This window comes from Hippopotamus amphibius, chromosome 17, assembly GCF_030028045.1.
Source record: "Hippopotamus amphibius kiboko isolate mHipAmp2 chromosome 17, mHipAmp2.hap2, whole genome shotgun sequence".
Taxonomy (NCBI): Eukaryota; Metazoa; Chordata; class Mammalia; order Artiodactyla; family Hippopotamidae; genus Hippopotamus; species Hippopotamus amphibius.
Genome location: NC_080202.1, coordinates 16,001,862 through 16,020,354, shown reverse-complemented (window position 1 = coordinate 16,020,354; position 18,493 = coordinate 16,001,862). Strand labels below are relative to the sequence as shown.

Below are 18,493 nucleotides of genomic sequence, written 5' to 3'. Positions count from 1 at the left end.
TACCAGCTTGAGAATTTTCAGTCATTCATAGAAAATATTTACTGAGCATTTGTCTGCTGTATGCCAGGCACTGTGCCTAGAACTAGGAATACAAAATAAAGACCCAGCAATTGTGAGGTTTACATTAGTGGAAGGGGACAGACAGTAAACCAATAAATGAATACATAGGTAATGTTTCACTCTTTTAGAGACCTAGCAGTGTTGGTATTTATGCACTCAGTTTCCAATTTCTCTGTCCAAACACAACCATTAGGATCATCAGTAGAGTAGATCCATGATGTGGCTCTAGAGGCAGAAAGGAAAGTGTAAGCTTTATCAAAAGCATTATTGATGAAAGAAGGAATACAGCTACCGAGTTTATAAACTGAGAGGAAAACAAAGGTTATCGGTGGCTGTAAAGCCTCTCGTGATGATTTTGATGAGCCAAAGTAATTAGAAAGCTCATCTTGCCTAAAGACAAATGGTGAATGTGGAAAAGAGATATTCCTTTCCAGAAGCTGCTGCTCCAAGTCAGTGGTCATGTTTTTTGCACCTTCAGATGAGGCAGAAGAGTTAAGATGGCATCCAGGTCATTAGGTTCAGAGCAGATGAGAAATGATAGTTAAGCAGGTGGTCCTGCCTCAGCCCTGGCCTATTTCCCAAACCGCATGCCTCAAACATGCATGTTTTCCAGATGAGGAGGAGGAGGAGGAGAACCTAGATGATCAGGATGAACAAGGAAACCTGAAAGGCTTTATCAATGACGATGACGACGAAGACGAAGGGGAGGAGGATGAGGGTAGTGACTCTGGGGATTCAGAAGATGACGTTGGCCACAAGAAGCGAAAGCGCAGTGAGTAGCCCCCCTTCCGGTCAGGTGAGGCTGGGGTGGAAGTCATAGTGGAGGAGGGGCCTCCCCGTCACCGTGGGCCACACTTTGTCTTCTCTAGCATCTTTTGATGACCGCCTGGAGGATGATGATTTTGATCTCATTGAGGAGAATTTGGGTGTCAAAGTCAAAAGAGGAGTAAGTGCCTTTTTTGTCTCTGTCCTTGGGGGTGAAGGAAGAAGCCCTTGAAATTCAGTGATTCTGGGGGGAGGAGGCACATCTGGAACAGTTTGGGGAGCATCAGCATGGAAAGTGGCTCAGTATCATTGTGCTGTGCAGCCCAGTTCTGGGTGCATGTTAAAGGTTTGTGAGTTGCCCGGATGAGCCTTGGGGGGTCACTTGATGTGTTCTTTCCCGTCTCCCTGTCAGTATAGCTGTGGTGGGAAAAGAGGAGTGAGACTGGAGAGCAGGCATCCTTATGCCAGTTCCCTCAGACCCTGACGAGGCAGGTTTCCCACCCCTAGCAAAAATACCGACGTGTCAAAAAAATGTCAGATGATGAGGACGACGACGAGGAGGAATATGGCAAGGAGGAACATGAAAAAGAAGCTATTGCCGAGGAGATCTTTCAGGATGGGGAAGGGGAAGAAGGGCAGGAGGCTGTGGAGGCCCCCATGGCTCCTCCAGAGGAGGAGGAGGAAGATGATGAAGAGTCAGGTATGTGGCATCAGGCAGGGAAGCCAATTTGGGGCAGGGTGTTGGGATTTCCTACCCCAAAAAATAGGATGGGAAACCATTTCTCAGCTACTGGCCCCCAGCATATGACACAAAGAAGTTCCCTTTCAGGAGCCTCTCTACTCTTCTCCTCACTGGCCACTCATGTAGTAGGAACTAAAGACACTCAGTCCTGGCTCATCCCCTGCTTCTGGCCACTAACCCCACCCTTCCCTACCCAGACATTGACGACTTCATTGTGGATGATGATGGACAACCACTGAAAAAACCTAAGTGGCGGAAAAAGCTTCCTGGATACACTGATGCGTGAGTGGGGTCTGGTGCGAGGTGGTGATAAGGCATCTGAGTGGACCTAGGTAGGAAGGAGGAGGTCAGAGGCCTCTACCAAAGATGGGACAGTCAGCTCTCAGCCATTTTTGCTTCCCTGCCTCTAAAAACCTTTACCAGACAGTGATGTCTGACTGCTCCTAGAAGTTCTGATAGCACTCTCTGCATTCAAGGGCCACAGTGGGATGAGGGTGGAGGTACACATGGGCAAGGATCCAGCCTCTCTCTTCCACCTGCAGCTCCACTTGCATTTGCTTATATGTTACTCGTCTAAATATCACTTTGTTGGAAGAAAGCTTTTGCTCTGAGGGAATACTGTCATGTTTTAGCAGAAGAGGGATCCACTGAACTTGATATGAACCCATCTGCCCAGTTGCTGTTTGATCCTTGTCACTGGCATGTGCCAAAGATGGGCTTTTTAATCTCAATAAGTAATAGTTTCCCAAGAAATATCCCCCAGCTGAGCCTTTACTCCACAGTCAATATGCTTTTTTTGTTTACATTTCTCTTAACCTTTTTAGTCCTCTTGGGGCAAGTACAAGATCTCTGCAGGGGCTGCATTTGTCTCCTCTCCCTGGGGTCTAGGCCACCTGTCTTTTGCTCTCGCCCACAGGGCCCTGCAGGAAGCCCAGGAGATTTTTGGTGTGGATTTTGACTATGACGAATTTGAGAAATACAATGAGTATGACGAGGAGCTGGAGGAGGAGTATGAGTATGAGGATGATGAGGCTGAGGGCGAGATCCGGGTGCGCCCCAAGAAGACCGCCAAGAAACGTGTGAGCCGCAGGAGCATCTTTGAGATGTATGAGCCCAGTGAGCTGGAAAGCAGCCACCTCACAGATCAGGACAATGAAATCCGAGCTACTGACCTGCCTGAGAGGTTCCAGGTGAGGAAGCACCAGCCTCTGTCCTTCTGGTGAACTGTCATCAACTGCCCTGAGCCTCCTTGGTACAAGCGTTATAGCAGAGAAACAATCTGACAACAATGGCATAGGGGGGACTTCCCTGGCAATCTAGTGTTTAAGGCTCCGAGCTTCCAGTGCAGGGAGCGCAGGATTGCTCCATAGTCGGAGCAGCACAGCCCCCCCCCCCAAAAAAAAGAAAGAAAGAATGCTATATAGGAAGTTGGCTTTGAACCCCATCTGACCAGGGGTACAGAAAGTCTAGCTCAACATAGACTCTTATGCAGCTTATGGTTCCTGAAATGGTGCTCTTCAGCAAATATAGGACATGTCTACTTCTTGCCAGACAGCGCTCTTGGGTACTGGAAACATGTGCCTCTGGAGCATGTTTTTGTCCAGAAGTAGTGCGTGTTTTTGCTATGTGAGGTATAAGATAAAGTCAGTCTCGTGCTGTTGTTTTATCCCCTGTAGCTCCGTTCCATCCCTGTCAAGGGGGCTGAAGATGATGAACTGGAAGAAGAGGCTGAATGGATCTACAGGAATGCCTTTGCCACACCAACTATTTCTCTGCAGGTACCTAAGCAGAGATCCTATATTGTGATGTGAACCTGAAGCCACTTCATCAAGATGAGGAGTTGCTTCTCCCCTGCCCCAAACATCTGTGGGCCAAGTATAGAATAGCATGTGTGTGCAAGTGTCTGAAGTAGATTTTTCTAGATTTAATCTGAGAAGGTCACCTGTGACAAGAAGCAGTTTTGTGTGTGGTAAGACAAAGCAAGTAATGGCGTCGTTGCTTTTTCTTTTTTCTTCTGTCTGTAGGAAAGCTGTGATTACCTAGACCGAGGGCAGCCAACCAGCAGCTTCAGTCGAAAAGGGCCCAGCACAATTCAGAAGATTAAAGAGGCCCTGGGCTTCATGCGAAATCAGCATTTTGAGGTAGCACCTCAGCTCTAGTGGTTCATTGATTAGACCTTCAACTAGGGATGAGGGAAAAGGTGGCCCCTTAAATAAGTCAGGTGGGGCCTTCTCCTGTCCTCAGCAGCAGTCCCTTGACTCAAGAAGTGTGAGGACCATAGACTCTAGTGATCAACAGAACACTGCTACCCCATTTGCAGCTTTATCGTCCCCTTTGCGGGGGGGTGGGGGGGTATGTGTCCTGGATGGGCCTGTGAGGGAGGCCAAGCCTCCTACTGTTGAATTTCCTGGAGCTATTTATCCTTCTAGCACAGGGGGGTCCTTGCGGATCTTTCCTCTCTGACTGACTGCCGTCTCCTTGCCACCCTAGGTGCCTTTCATTGCTTTCTACCGGAAGGAGTATGTGGAGCCTGAGTTGCATATCAATGACCTGTGGAGGGTGTGGCAGTGGGATGAGAAGGTAATATAGGGATCCATGTCCCTCCAGGGGCTGAGGGCTGGACTGGGTACCCCTGCTACTGAGGCCCAAGTTCTCCTGTACATGACAGATGGCAGCCCAAACCCCTAGGCCTCTCAGGCCTCCCCCAGGGTCTCCTGGTAAGGAACAGCATGGCCTTGGGTCTCCAGGGCTGAATACCATCCCTTACTCCTGCCCTGTCTTGTCCTAGTGGACCCAGCTGAGGATTCGTAAGGAGAACCTAACAAGGCTGTTTGAGAAGATGCAGGCTTATCAGTACGAGCAAATCTCTGCTGACCCTGACAAGCCCCTTGCTGATGGCATCCGGGCTCTGGACACCACCGACATGGAGAGGTAGCATATGCAGTGTTTATTCCATTACAGGGAGCCCTCAAACCAATGGCGCTCCCTGACCCAGAGCAGTATAACCTTGCACAATTTTCAGCACAGGACCTGTCCCTTAGAAACCCAACTTATCAACATGTCAGAAGTGCTCTTTCTGACAGGCAAATTCCTGTTACTTATCCATATTGGTATAAAAGGGTAAGAGGATCAGGTAGTCATGTTTGCTTATTTATATGTTTCCTGTATGAAAAGCCACATGGGAAACCAAACGACAACCAGAAAGTAGCTTGGTGAGCCTGGAATCGAAGAGGGGAGTGGCAGGGAAGCAGATGATTTTAGTGTCCAGCCGCATGAAGCTGGGAGAGAAGGACGAGGACTGTCTCGAGGACTCTGAACTGGAGGCATGCTGCCTTGCCTGCCTCTCCCTTTTTGTTGCCATTTCTAACAACCACCAGCCACCACTTGTTTGACGTATTCCTCCTTTAAGATACCCTGATTGCGATTAAGTCATGGTCTGGGGCCACTGTGTGTCTCTAATAGTTGGAGAATACAGGCACCTGTCCTGGTTGGGATCTTGCGTCATGGGAATTGGAGCTCTTTCAGCAAAAACTGGGGTATACTGCTCCTCCTCGACAGTCGAAGTCTTATGTCCCTTCCCTCCAGGCTCAAGGATGTACAATCAATGGATGAACTGAAAGATGTCTACAATCATTTCCTCCTTTATTATGGTCGTGACATCCCCAAGATGCAGAATGCCGCCAAGGCCAGCCGCAAGAAGCTAAAGCGTGTAAGGGAGGAGGGAGATGAGGAAGGTGAGTGTTGGAAAAGAAAACATAGAGGCTTGGTGGCCATGGCCTTTCCAAGGATGCCCTTGACTGATTACACTTTGGGCTTCTCTTCATGTGTCAGATCCTTGGGGGTGATTGGAAGCCAGAGAACTAACCCATGTTTTCTTCGCAGGCGAAGGTGAGGAGGCAGAGGATGAGGAGCAGAGAGGGCCAGAGCTCAAGCAGGCTTCCCGCCGAGACATGTACACCATCTGCCAGAGCGCCGGGCTGGGTAAACACTGGTTGTATACGTTCTCCGATAGTCGTTGGTAGGTAGGAAGAGGACTTAAGGGACGTCTAAGTGAGTCACCAATCCACTTCCAACACTTGCTCCTGTGACCCACACCCATGCCAGAGGAATGGGCCAGCCTCTCCCATAATTCCTGAAGGAGTGGGAAACACACAGAGAGAGGGAGTTCATCCTATCTTTGGGAAGTTCTTTTACTAAACTGTAACTTCCACTTTAGTTCTGTGCCCAGTAGTCACATAGAAAATTTCTATTTCTTCTGCTTCATGACAGCCTGTTAGGTGTTTAAAGTCAGCGTTTTCATTGTTCATTGTAAGACATCCAGCTCCTGCTCATTCATAATCCCTTTAAAGTCCAGTGCCCAGAATTGCTGCTCTAGACTGAAAGCCAAGAGGTTATTCAGCCCAGCTGTTGACTTACCTTGCATTCTCCTGGTTTGCTTTAGATGGCCTGGCCAAAAAGTTTGGGCTTACTCCTGAGCAGTTTGGGGAAAACCTCCGGGACAGCTACCAGCGGCACGAGACAGAGCAGTTTCCTGCAGAGCCCTTGGAGCTGGCCAAGGATTATGTTTGCAGGTAGGCATGCCGTAGGTAGCTGGCAGGAGGAGAGACCTGAGGACAAAGATGTCCTCATCCTGCAGCTCCTTTGTTTTCCCTACAGCCAGTTCCCTACACCAGAAGCTGTGCTGGAAGGTGCCCGCTACATGGTAGCCCTGCAGATTGCCCGAGAGCCCCTTGTCCGGCAGGTGCTGAGGCAGACTTTCCAGGAGAGGGCCAAGCTCAACATAACCCCCACCAAGAAAGGTAGAAAGGTAAGCTAGTTAAGGGGCTTTGATCCAACTTGTAGTCCAGCTGTTTGATTGAACTGAGTTTCTTGCCTTCATGCCTAGCTGAGCTGTCTGCCTGGGAGCAGAGAGGTGGTCTTTCTTCCCACGGTCAAGCCCAGTCTGTCTGTTGGCTGATGATTCCCTCTTGTTGTGTACAGGATGTGGATGAGGCCCACTACGCTTACTCCTTCAAATACTTGAAGAACAAGCCTGTGAAGGAACTGAGAGATGACCAGTTCCTCAAGATATGCCTAGCTGAAGATGAAGGGCTGCTCACCATTGACATCAGCATAGATATGAAGGGTGTGGAAGGGTAAGCAAAGCTCTGAGCTGGGGGCTCTCTGGGAAAGGCTTGGTCAGGAGTGTGTGGGAGGGAGGGGGCCTTCAGGAAAGTGAACCACACTTTCAGAACTGAGCAAGCCACTGTCCCTGGCTCGCTCACTCACAGCGCTCACGGGCATCCGGGCATCACCTTTTCTCTGTCCTGACACCACAGTGTTGTCTCTCCTCAGCTATGGCAGTGACCAGACGTATTTTGAAGAAATCAAACAATTTTACTACCGAGATGAGTTCAGCCACCAGGTGCAGGAGTGGAACCGGCAGCGCACCATGGCCATCGAGCGAGCCTTGCAGCAGTTCCTGTACGTGCAGATGGCCAAAGAGCTCAAGAACAAGCTGCTGGCCGAAGCCAAAGAATATGTCATAAAGGTAAGGACAGGAACTCGTGATCTTTAGTCGTATGATTTCCCCAAACTAGAGCTGAGAGTGAAGGCACCCTTAATATGTGGCCTGTAGCTAATGGGGAAACACTGGGGCAGGCTGAGCACAGCTTGAGAGGAAGTGCAAACCAGGTCACGGGTCACTCCAAGACCTTCTCGCTTGAAGAGCCTCTTTCCTCCCTCCCCCACCCCTTACACATATTCTCTGTTTATATGACTGGCCTCTGTGTACTTCCCTGTTTCTGAAAGCAAGGTATGCCTTCAGCTTGTAAGCCCGACAAATGCTAGGAGTGTGTGCACATATAAATATGACCTTTGCAAATGTGTGCCTGCCTCTGTTTCCTTAACACATTTGGCAAGCCTGATGGCCACAGTGACTGGTGTGTCTCCTCCCCAGGCCTGTAGTCGAAAGCTCTACAACTGGTTGAGGGTGGCGCCCTACCGGCCAGACCAGCAGGTAGAGGAAGATGACGACTTCATGGATGAGAACCAAGGGAAGGGCATCCGAGTCCTGGGCATTGCTTTCTCCTCTGCCAGGTAACTCTGTTCCTGCCTGTCTGGCATCCCCCCTTACCTGTCTTCTTAATCTCGTTCTTCTCTTACTCATATCCTCATACTGCTGGTTATCACACGATTCTTTTTCTGTCGGACTGGCAGAGATCACCCTGTGTTCTGCGCCTTGGTCAACGGTGAAGGAGAAGTGACGGACTTTCTCCGGCTGCCTCATTTTACCAAACGGCGGACTGCGTGGAGGGAAGAAGAACGGGAGAAGAAGGCAAGTGGCTGGGAAGGTTACCAAGTGTACATCTTAAGCATGTCTTATAATTCAGTGAGAATAAGAATTTATGGTCTAAGCAACATCCCATGCAATACCCTGATTATCTCTGACCTGGTCACTGACCTCTTAAGCCCTGGGTTAACTGTCACTTCTGTAGGCAGTAGATGGCACTCAAGTTCTAGTGCAGAATTTACTTCTGGCTTGAAGCCAGTTCCTAGGCCTTATGTGCTTCTGAGAGCTGCCATAACTGCCTCTGTTCTCACCAGCATCTGGGTCAGCTTGTTCCAGGAGCTGAAAGCCACTGAGGCATTAAGCCAGCCTTTTCCCTGCTTTAGCATTTGTGTTTGTCCCAGGGAAAGAGAAATTTGAATTCATCTCGTGTATGTGCTTCTGGTTTTTTTTTTAACGTAATGGTATCTTTCAACTTTATTGACAGAGCTCCGTTCGAAAGAATAACTTTCAACACAACTCTTTTTTTGTGTGTGTGTGTGTGTGTGGCGCACGGGCTTAGTTGCTCCGTGGCATGTGGAATCTTCCCAGGGCAGGGCTCGAACCCGTGTCCCCTGCATTGGCAGGCAGATTCTTTACCACTGCGCCACCTAGGAAGTCCTCAACACAACTCTTTAAAAAAATGAAAGAAAAATCTTAAAGTGGAGATCAGAATAGTCCTGACTGTCAGGCAGTGGTTTATGTAAAAAATAAAAAGACCTAAGTATGTTTAGTTAACCGCAACTCAAGTATAAGCCAGAACTATAATTATCTTAGGAAATATTAACAGATGTATAATATTCAAACTAAAGGGCCCAGTCCCCTTGTTTGGTGTTCCAGTTAGACAACGTGTGATGCATCATTGTTCTCTGGTCTTGTAAGGTCTCAAGCTACTTAGGAAGAGAGAAGTGTTTGAAATCTCCCTATCCACAGAGGCATTCAGCTCCAGGTTTTTTCACTGCAGGCTCAAGACATTGAAACTCTAAAGAAATTCCTTCTGAACAAAAAACCTCATGTGGTGACAGTTGCAGGAGAGAACAGGTAGGGGCACCAGGGGATTGGGCCAGGCTTAGCATAAAGTCACTCATCCTTTATTGTTGAAACTGCTGTGTGCCTGTTACTGCATGCGCCCGTGGAGAGCCTTGATAACATCCCCATCCCCAGGGGGTGTCCCTGGGGATATTGTACCTCTTTGTCTTCAAAGCTCTCTGCTCCTCTCTCCCAGCCATGAGATTGTTCATCCCTGAGAAACTATCCAGAAATATCCCTGACCAGCACTGCTTATCCCTCCAGGGACGCCCAGATGTTGATCGAGGATGTGAAGCGCATTGTGCATGAGCTGGACCAGGGTCAACAGCTGGCTTCTATTGGGGTAGAACTGATTGACAACGAGCTGGCCATTCTCTATATGAACAGCAAGAAATCGGAGGTAATGCTGGAGCCCCACGCCTAGGCCCTACATAGGCAAGAGCTGTCAATTCTGGGGAGGTGGGGAAACAAAGATTATCAGGGGCTCAGGATTGCACCTGTTCACTTACCTGTGCAGAGGATCTCCGTTGTGAGTCATGGTTCAGATTGGGAGCCCCAGAGATTAAATTGGTCCCGGGAAAAATGGCCCCAGAGAAGAGAAAGTGACTTAAAGCCAGGCGGTTTGGATTTCCTCTTGCTGTTAGAGCTGAGGGGACTTCATGGCCCTGCTGACCCTCGTTTGATTCTAGGCAGAGTTCCGGGATTACCCTCCTGTGCTGAGGCAGGCTGTCTCCCTGGCCCGGCGCATCCAGGACCCTCTGATTGAATTTGCCCAGGTGTGCAGCTCTGATGAAGACATCCTGTGCCTCAAGTTTCACCCCTTGCAGGTGAGTAGGATTTGACAGATAGGCCCAGGTGGACAGAGTGGCACAGTAACCTTACCCCTGCCTGCTGTGTGTTGACAGGAGCATGTGGTGAAAGAAGAGCTGCTCAACGCCTTGTACTGTGAATTTATCAACCGAGTCAACGAGGTTGGAGTTGATGTCAACCGTGCCATTGCCCACCCCTACAGCCAGGCCTTAATCCAGTATGTCTGTGGCCTGGGACCTCGAAAAGGGACCCATCTCCTGAAGGTAGGATTGGGTCAAATTAGGGAAAAAGAAACGTTCCTATTTCATTGAACCTTTCCTTTGCCAGTATGCTTTCAGAGGAAGACCAAGGTCAGAGAGGTAAAGGCACTTGCCTAGAGTCATCCAGCTGGTGAGAGTCAGAGTCAGACTTCAGACTAGGTGGCCACAGTCATGGTCCTCACTACTGTACTATGGTGGCTCATGGAAAAGATAGCCTGAGCCATGATTTAAAAGACATGGAGGAAAGCGAGAGTGTACTAGACACAGACCTCAGGATAGTGGGGTTTCTTCCCCAGTGGAAAGAAAGGATTTCAACACAGAGTAGGGCATGTAGTGATCTCCAAGAGTATTTGTAGTGTTTTTTTCCTTAACATGGGATGGGTACTTGAGTGTATACTTTATCATTAACTTTGAAGCTATACATCAGCTATGTATTGCCTTTGCTCAGCATAATTTAGTTCTTTAATTTTTTTAGTAGTGGTATGGTGTGGTGCTCAGTTAGATATTGGGGTGTGGGGGCAAAGTTCCCATCATGGAGGGTTTCCCAGAGACCTGAAAGCAGGCTGGGAGGTGGGGCCTGCCTACTGCTCCTGCTCACTCCAGGCCTCTCTTCTAGATCCTGAAGCAGAACAACACTAGGCTCGAGAGCCGGACCCAGCTGGTCACCATGTGCCACATGGGTCCCAAAGTCTTCATGAATTGCGCTGGCTTCCTCAAGATCGACACGGCCTCCCTGGGGGACAGGTGATGCCCTCTGCCTGGGTGGGCCAAGAGGAATTCTCTTGGGCTTTGCTTTGGGGATTCAGGGATTAGGACTGTCAAAGGGCCACAAGCTGTTTAGATTAGGAGATGTTTTGAAGCAAAGGTGAAGAACTTTTATTTAGGCAAGAGCCTCTGACCTATGGAAAAGATCAGTTCAATTATGTGAAGCTTTTTTTGAGAGAAACATAAAAAGAACCAACTTAGTTTATAAATTAAGGACAGAAAACATAGACGGTTCAGTAAACACAAACTGGTTCTGTTGTTGTGGTTTGCTGTGGATAGATAAGGGTGGGAACAGCAGGGGCAGTGGAAAAGGAGCGTGGGGGTCTGAGGAGATACGGAAGGGGGAGAGAGATTTGGTATGTTTTGAGATGATGTTATTGAGAGAAAGTTCTATTCACTTGGACTTTGGACTTCACTATTGACCTCTTCCTCTCCAGAAGTTATCAACTCAGTCTTTGGAGGATCTTTTCCACGGGCACATAGCTCCTCATTCAGTAATGGAAATCAGTGGGGAAATAGGCTTCAAGTTCTAAAACTTCATTTTCCACCCAGCTTTGCTGTAACACTCCACGAATAACATAGGTCCATGTGAGTGCACGGGCAAGACCAGCCTGGGAAGGCTTTATGGGGGAAAGTAGCTGTCAGCAAATTCTCAAAGGTCTTCTTCCCCCTTCTTGGTTTATCTTATTATAAGACTTATATAAGTTCATTATATAAAATTCAACATATAGAACTATTATGCAGAAAGTGGAAGTCCCCCATAATCCCACCCCCCAGAGATAATTACCATAACAAGTTGATGTATACTACAACTTTTCTAAATTTTATTTTTGCTATGCATTTACTAACTACCCATTTACTACAAAAAATGGGATCATACGGTTCATAGTGTTTTGCAGTGCATTTTTCACATATCAATATATCGTGACCATCTTTCCATGTCAGCACACATAGATCTACCTCATTCTTTTTAATGGCTGTATAGTATTCCATTGTATGGAGGTACCCTAATTTATTTAACCAGTTCCCCATTGGTGGACATCTGGGTTGTTTCTAGAAGCTTCTCGTTATGTATCCTGCCCCTTTTCTGCCTTTCCTTCAGCACTGACTCGTATATTGAAGTTCTGGATGGCTCCCGAGTGCACCCTGAGACCTATGAGTGGGCCAGGAAGATGGCAGTGGATGCCCTGGAGTATGATGAGTCAGCCGAGGACGCCAACCCTGCAGGAGCCCTTGAGGAGATCTTGGAAAACCCAGAGAGACTCAAGGACCTGGACCTTGATGCCTTTGCAGAAGAACTGGAGAGGCAGGTGGGTGACAGTGTAGAAGGCCTGGCACAGAAACCATCCCAAGTGGCCTAGCTGAGAGGAGACTCAGGCAGCAAGTCCCCAGAGAGGCCCCAATACTGTTCGTTTAGGAGACTTGATCCTTTCCTCCCTCCCCATGCTGTACTGGGTTTCTCAAGAAAGTTTTCAGTCTGTTTGTTAAGGAGCTGAGGATGTCTCAGAGACTGCTGTAGCCATTGTGGGGGGCACATTGTAGGGGAGCGGGGAGGGGGTAAGTAGTAGAGTTTGCTTCTGGGCCCTCTTTCCTCCTTTCCAGCAGTGCAGCTTTGCATTTGTTTGTTTTACACATTGGGGTTCCATAAGGCATTTTTATTGTAGAACAGCGTTCCATGGCTAAGAAAAAGTTTGAAAACCTCCTTTAGTAAATGTTGGTGGGAAAGAAGAGAAACCCTGACAGGAGCCAACTGGCCTACTCCTTTCATTGGAACCCCTGGTGGCTCAGGTTGGGGAGCGGTTGCAAGGCTCTTCTTGATGAGGGCTTCTTCCTCAGGGCTATGGTGACAAACACATCACTCTGTACGATATCCGAGCGGAGCTAAGCTGTCGATATAAGGACCTCCGGACAGCCTACCGCTCTCCCAACACAGAGGAAATCTTCAATATGTTAACCAAAGAAACACCAGAGACCTTCTACATTGGTAAATTCTGAGTCTGTTTTTTAGTTGGAGGAGGATATGTTGGGGTGAGGGAATATGTTTATTACTGTATACATTCAGACGAAGCAGTACTTCCAACAGAATGAAACAGGTTTGTACTGTAGGCGGGAAAGACCAGGGGAACTTTTAAGAAGATTATAGAGCCCTGAGCTGGAAGTCAAAATTGAATTCAAGGTCAAATTATGCTTTTAACCTGCTGCTGTGGGGTCTTCATGGGGTCAGTCTTATGTCCTCATTTTCCTGTCATCAAATGAGAGGAAAATCTCCCTTTTCGAGTATGTGAAGGAAATCAGTGGAGATGCTCTAGGATAGAAGTTCTGTCACTAAACAGTTGGTGGGAAGGAGTCACCTCTACAGCTCTCTTAGTCTGACCCTGTTCTCTTCTTCCCTTCCTTCTCCTCCTCTCCCATTCTTCCAGGAAAGCTCATCATCTGCAATGTCACTGGCATCGCCCACAGGCGGCCACAGGGTGAGAGCTATGACCAGGCAATCCGCAACGATGAGACAGGGCTATGGCAATGCCCCTTCTGTCAACAGGACAACTTCCCCGAACTAAGCGAGGTACATGCTGCAGTGTTACCATGGTAATACTGAATTTCCTTGATTGAATGGTCTGAGTGCCTTGGAGAGTAGTCAAGAATGAGGATAGTTTAGATAACACTTTACCAAGTGAGTATACAAAGAAGGAAGAGGGCTGGAACACATATAGGCCTAACGTGAAGTCCCTCCATATGCTAGTCAGAAATGATCTATGTGTTTTTTTCTGTTCTCGCTCAGCCCTTAATCCTTGTTTCCCGTTCTCTGAGAATCTAGCTCAACCAGATTAGAGACATGAGGATATGAATTTCTTACATACAGGGTAGGCACGGTGTCCCTATGCTAGTTAGAAGGTATCTGTAGGCTCCCTTCAGTTTTCTCATTCTCCATACACATCTTAGTTTTTCCCACATTCTTCTAGACATCACTTGCTTTTCTCATTGTTAGAACTCATAAAAGCCATCCTGAAAGCTTTTTCTGGATCCTCAAGTGTTATTTAGGCAGACTGTAAAATAGACACTTTCTCAACTTCACCCAATAAAAGAAGCTGGTGAGATTTGTCCAGGACATAAAAGAACCAAGGTGTGCCTGGTTCACTGAAATGAGTTGTTCTGAGGAGACTGACAGATATTTCTTGTGTCCACTAGGTCAGAGCAGAGTGCGGGGGAGGGGCTTCAGTTGTAGCTGGAGGGACATATAAATTAGATTAACATAAAAGATTGATCTGATAGCCAGTGCTGCCAAACATGAGTTACAAGTCAAGGAACATTTGGGAAATTCAAATTCTGTGTTGCTGGATGGCTAAGTTATTGTGTTCTCACATCGTGATGCCAGTGTCAACAGTAAAATGAATTACAGAACTCCTGGCGGCTCTTTCTGAATGTGTGATCTCCAGGGTCTTAATGATCAGGCTCCTCTCCTGGTGCCCTCTTTAGGTCTGGAACCACTTTGACAGCGGTTCATGCCCAGGCCAGGCCATCGGTGTCAAAACACGGCTAGACAATGGTGTCACCGGTTTCATTCCCACTAAATTCCTCAGTGACAAAGTGGTAAAGCGGCCAGAGGAACGAGTGAAGGTAGGTAAATGACTGGGCTAAGGCATCTGGTGCAGTTTTCAGCTGGTCGAAATCGGACTGGCTTTGGGCTGTCCCCACCAGGAGTTAGGTAGGCTCTGTTCCCAGTGGCTCCTGGTAGGGAGCATTTCAGGAGGATTTATAACCAGTTGGGTGAAGTCAAGGCGAGGAGTGCCTGTCTGAATGAGGAGCAGCTTTTGTTCACTGCCTTTGTGAAATTTCATCAAGTTGCCAGCCCTTTGAGAGAGGGCTCGCGCTTCCTGCGTGGGAAGCTGTGGTTTAGTCCAGAGGGCAGGAAGCAGGGCCCCGGCATTATGTGTTGTGAAGCAGAAAGCTAGGCTCCCTCTTTGTTCTAGTCTTCTCTCGTCAGAGCTGCCGTTTATTATGTGCACACTGGATACCAGCCCTTGACATTTGCATGTGTTGTTGCAAATCTCACAGCCTGACAGGGAAGGAAATACCACCTTCTGTTTTCAGAGGAATTTGAGTGCCTTTTCCAGGATCACCCAGTTAGTTAGTGACATGGCTGGTACCAGATCTGTCAGGTTCTCTGGTTCTGAGTGTTGTGAACCCCTGAGAACTGTGGACTTAGGAAGGCTGAGAAAGATATTCCTAATGCAGGCCTTCTTCATTTGATTGCCCTTCGCAGATGCTGAGTTGGATTTTTGTTTGTTTGGTTTTTTTTACCGAATTTAAGGTTGGTAGTAACCTTGCATTGAGCAAGTCTATCAGTATCATTTTTCCAACAGCATTTGATCACTTTGTGTCTTGGTGTCACATTTATGTGTGGTAATTCTTGCAATATATTTCAAACTTTTTCATTATATCTGTTAGGGTGATCTGTGATCAGTAATCTTTGATATTAGCGTTGCACAAAGATTAGGACTTACTAAAGGCTTAGGTGATGGTTAGCATTTTTTTAGCAATAAAATAATTTTTAATGAAGATATGTACATTTTTTAAAACATAATAGTGTTGCACACTTAATAGTCTGTAGTGTAAATGTAACTTTTATATGTGCAGGGAAACTCAGAAATTCTTGTGACTCACTTTATTGTGATATTTGCTTTATTGTGGTGGTCTAGAACTGAATCTGCAGTATCTCCAAGGTGTGCCTGTAAATGAAGCTAGGGAGATTTTCAGAAGAGGAGCCATGCAGATTGACTGGGTTTTGTCTAAAGACAGAAGGGCTCAAAATCAGTGGTAAAGTACAGAGAACAGCATTACTTTGCTTTCCCTCCAAAAAGGGTAGCCAGACTTGGATCACACCCTAGGAGCAGTAATTAGGCAACTTTATGGGGAAAGGGAATAGTGCCAGTGACAGCATAGATCCCAGGAGGCTCCAGTTGGTTTTTCTGCCTACAGTGGGAGGCATCAGTTCAGGGCACAGACTGTAGTCTGCAGGCCAGACTCAACCCTGAACTCTTGCTAATCTGCCACTCAATAGCCGGCTGGCTTTGGGCAGTCACTCCACCTTTCTGCCTGGACTTTGCTCTTCTCACATGTAAAATAGGGCATCGGGCTAGACCATCTTTGTCCCTTCCAGCTCACATGTTCTGTGGATCTAGGTGGGAATGACTGTTCACTGCCGCATCATGAAGATTGACATCGAGAAGTTTAGTGCAGACCTGACCTGCCGCACCTCGGACCTCATGGACAGGAACAACGAGTGGAAGCTGCCCAAGGACACCTACTATGACTTTGATGCTGAAGCAGCAGACCACAAGCAGGAGGAGGACATGAAGCGGAAGCAGCAGCGGACCAGTGAGTGTGCCCACGGCCATGCCTGTGCACCCCAAGTCCTGGCAACTCTCCCTCCACAGGATGCACGTGCTGACTGCTCAGCTTCCTGATGGGAGTGAGTGCTCAGCTTTGAGGTGCTAAGGCCCAGAGGCAGCATAAAAGGGAATCATTGGCAGGGCTGGAAGCCAGGCTCTTCTTGGGTCACATTTGCTTTGCTAATGCACTGTGACTCAGCTTCATTCTGTCAGCACCCCAGGAGCCCAAGTTAACACATCCTTTATATCAGAATCTGGGCCCAGAGAGGGTGAAGGAGTCTCAGAATTCCATAGTGGGTCAGAAATTAAGCCATGGCTTGTCCCATTGCTTTTGGCTCCCAGTCCCATCACCTGATCTGTACTTCTTTCCTGCCCTCTTCAGCATATATCAAGCGAGTGATTGCACACCCGTCCTTCCATAATATAAATTTTAAGCAAGCAGAAAAAATGATGGAGACCATGGACCAGGGTGACGTGATCATCCGACCGAGCAGCAAGGGCGAAAATCACCTGACGGTGACCTGGAAGGTCAGTGACGGCATCTACCAGCACGTGGATGTGCGGGAAGAGGGCAAGGAAAATGCCTTCAGCCTGGGAGCCACCCTGTGGATCAACAGTGAGGTGAGAGGCAGCCCCTGCCCACATTAGCATCCCCACCCCTGCTTCCAGAAACAAGCCACTTTCACCTTAGTTACTTGTATGCACTATATGTATTTTAGCTACACAGAGCAACAAAACAGGAGGTTGGTTATGAAATGAGTAATTTGATATCAGTTTTATATGTTTTGCATTTCTTTCCCCGTCCTCCAAATATTAAAATAGAGTGTCTAGAGAACCACTGGAGGAAGAGGAGAAAATACACATGCAAGCGCTTGTGTGCAGACACACACACACCAAATTTCTCTATCCTGTTTTCAGTGGAGAGAAATTTTATGAGGCCCCCTATTGTTCCCAAGAGAACTAAAGTTGTGATTTAAAGGATTTTCTGCCTTGTAAGCTAATAAACCTGGGCATGACTCAAACAGATGGGTACATTGAGGGGACTTTGCAGCAGAGTGAGGCTACAGCAGGGCTGGGAAGCTCCTCCCCTCCCATGGGTTCTCTTCCAAGTGGATTTGATGAAAGGCTGAATCTCAGCTCTGGATGTGACACTCAGGGCCTTTATGTTCTTCCCATAGGAATTTGAAGACTTGGATGAGATTGTTGCCCGCTATGTTCAGCCTATGGCATCCTTTGCCCGGGACCTTCTAAACCACAAGTATTATCAGGACTGCAGTGGTGGGGACCGTAAGGTGAGCCAGGACCATGCGAAGGATGACACCTCCCAGTCACTTAAGGATGTATGGTTTTCCCTTCAGTGTAGGGGATGCTCAGCTGGTGAAGGACGTGTGCATCATGTGTGAGCCAGACATTGTGTACCAAGCATGCTGCTATCCCAACCTCTCCCCCTCATTCTACCCCCAGAAATTAGAGGAGCTGCTCATCAAAACTAAGAAGGAGAAGCCCACCTTCATTCCCTATTTCATCTGTGCCTGCAAGGAACTGCCCGGCAAGTTCCTACTGGGATACCAGCCCCGGGGTAAACCCAGGTGAGCACTGGTGCTGAGAAGGTGCCGCCGCTGGGGTCCACAGATAGGCTAGCAGGCCCCAGAACAGCACTCTCTCTGGTTCTGCTTGACTGCCTTTCTCCTCTTATCTGTTTAGAGTGGAGGTGGAGGTTGGAGGTGGGGAAAGAGGGTGATGACTTAGAGGCAAAAGGCAGAGACTGAATAAGAAAGGCACTTTAATCAACACTGTGAAGAAGGAGTTCCCTTCGCCTCTTCTCTCTCCCAAGGAGTGATGGAAATCACCAGACACTATCTCCACCTGACTGGCAAAGATGGGGGCCAACACACTGGTCTCTCCTTTCCACTTTCTGCTTCAGCCTCACCAGGGCTTTCAGCACACGGTGGCTCACTATTGCTGTGATGAGCCTGCGCTTGGGGGTGGGGGGGGGTAGGTCAGGAGAGCATCTCTTCTTCCAGTCACCAACCTACTGTGCTCCCTTCTGTGTATGACTGACAGGCTGCCCCTCCTAGGTATTCCTTTATCTGAGTCCCTCCATTGTTCACCCTGCATCAGACAAAGTGATTTCCTGAGGCCTGCTTTCTTTGTGTCTGTTACCCAGACTGGTAGCCACACTAGCCTTCTCTACTCCTCCATCCTCCCTTTGGTGCTTGGCCATGGCCTGTGCCTTTCTGCTCTCAGTCCTGTGCTGCTTGCACGTGATGCACAGTGTGGGCTCTGTTAGGAGGGGCTCCGAGGCCAGAGGACAACAAGTTCTGGACTCTGGACCCTGCACCATTGTGGGCACTTCTGGAATATT

At 48.1% G+C, this 18,493-nt stretch overlaps 1 protein-coding gene across 1 annotated transcript in view; it reads left to right on the top strand.

Moving 5' to 3' along the window:
• Positions 1-18,493, top strand: part of SUPT6H (SPT6 homolog, histone chaperone and transcription elongation factor) — a 29,727-nt gene that overhangs the window by 7,784 nt on the left and 3,450 nt on the right. The window contains exons 3-32 of the mRNA XM_057715091.1: positions 674-832; positions 930-1,006; positions 1,333-1,525; positions 1,765-1,849; positions 2,484-2,757; positions 3,244-3,345; positions 3,592-3,708; positions 4,058-4,147; positions 4,356-4,498; positions 5,153-5,301; positions 5,450-5,548; positions 6,009-6,138; positions 6,224-6,374; positions 6,548-6,702; positions 6,902-7,097; positions 7,506-7,645; positions 7,766-7,883; positions 8,839-8,915; positions 9,168-9,303; positions 9,593-9,730; positions 9,809-9,976; positions 10,590-10,717; positions 11,841-12,048; positions 12,575-12,722; positions 13,159-13,301; positions 14,213-14,353; positions 15,919-16,114; positions 16,511-16,749; positions 17,307-17,420; positions 17,593-17,717. Coding sequence (XP_057571074.1) covers positions 674-832; positions 930-1,006; positions 1,333-1,525; positions 1,765-1,849; positions 2,484-2,757; positions 3,244-3,345; positions 3,592-3,708; positions 4,058-4,147; positions 4,356-4,498; positions 5,153-5,301; positions 5,450-5,548; positions 6,009-6,138; positions 6,224-6,374; positions 6,548-6,702; positions 6,902-7,097; positions 7,506-7,645; positions 7,766-7,883; positions 8,839-8,915; positions 9,168-9,303; positions 9,593-9,730; positions 9,809-9,976; positions 10,590-10,717; positions 11,841-12,048; positions 12,575-12,722; positions 13,159-13,301; positions 14,213-14,353; positions 15,919-16,114; positions 16,511-16,749; positions 17,307-17,420; positions 17,593-17,717 — 4,339 coding nt within the window. The remainder of the gene's footprint in view (positions 1-673; positions 833-929; positions 1,007-1,332; positions 1,526-1,764; positions 1,850-2,483; positions 2,758-3,243; positions 3,346-3,591; positions 3,709-4,057; positions 4,148-4,355; positions 4,499-5,152; positions 5,302-5,449; positions 5,549-6,008; positions 6,139-6,223; positions 6,375-6,547; positions 6,703-6,901; positions 7,098-7,505; positions 7,646-7,765; positions 7,884-8,838; positions 8,916-9,167; positions 9,304-9,592; positions 9,731-9,808; positions 9,977-10,589; positions 10,718-11,840; positions 12,049-12,574; positions 12,723-13,158; positions 13,302-14,212; positions 14,354-15,918; positions 16,115-16,510; positions 16,750-17,306; positions 17,421-17,592; positions 17,718-18,493) is intronic.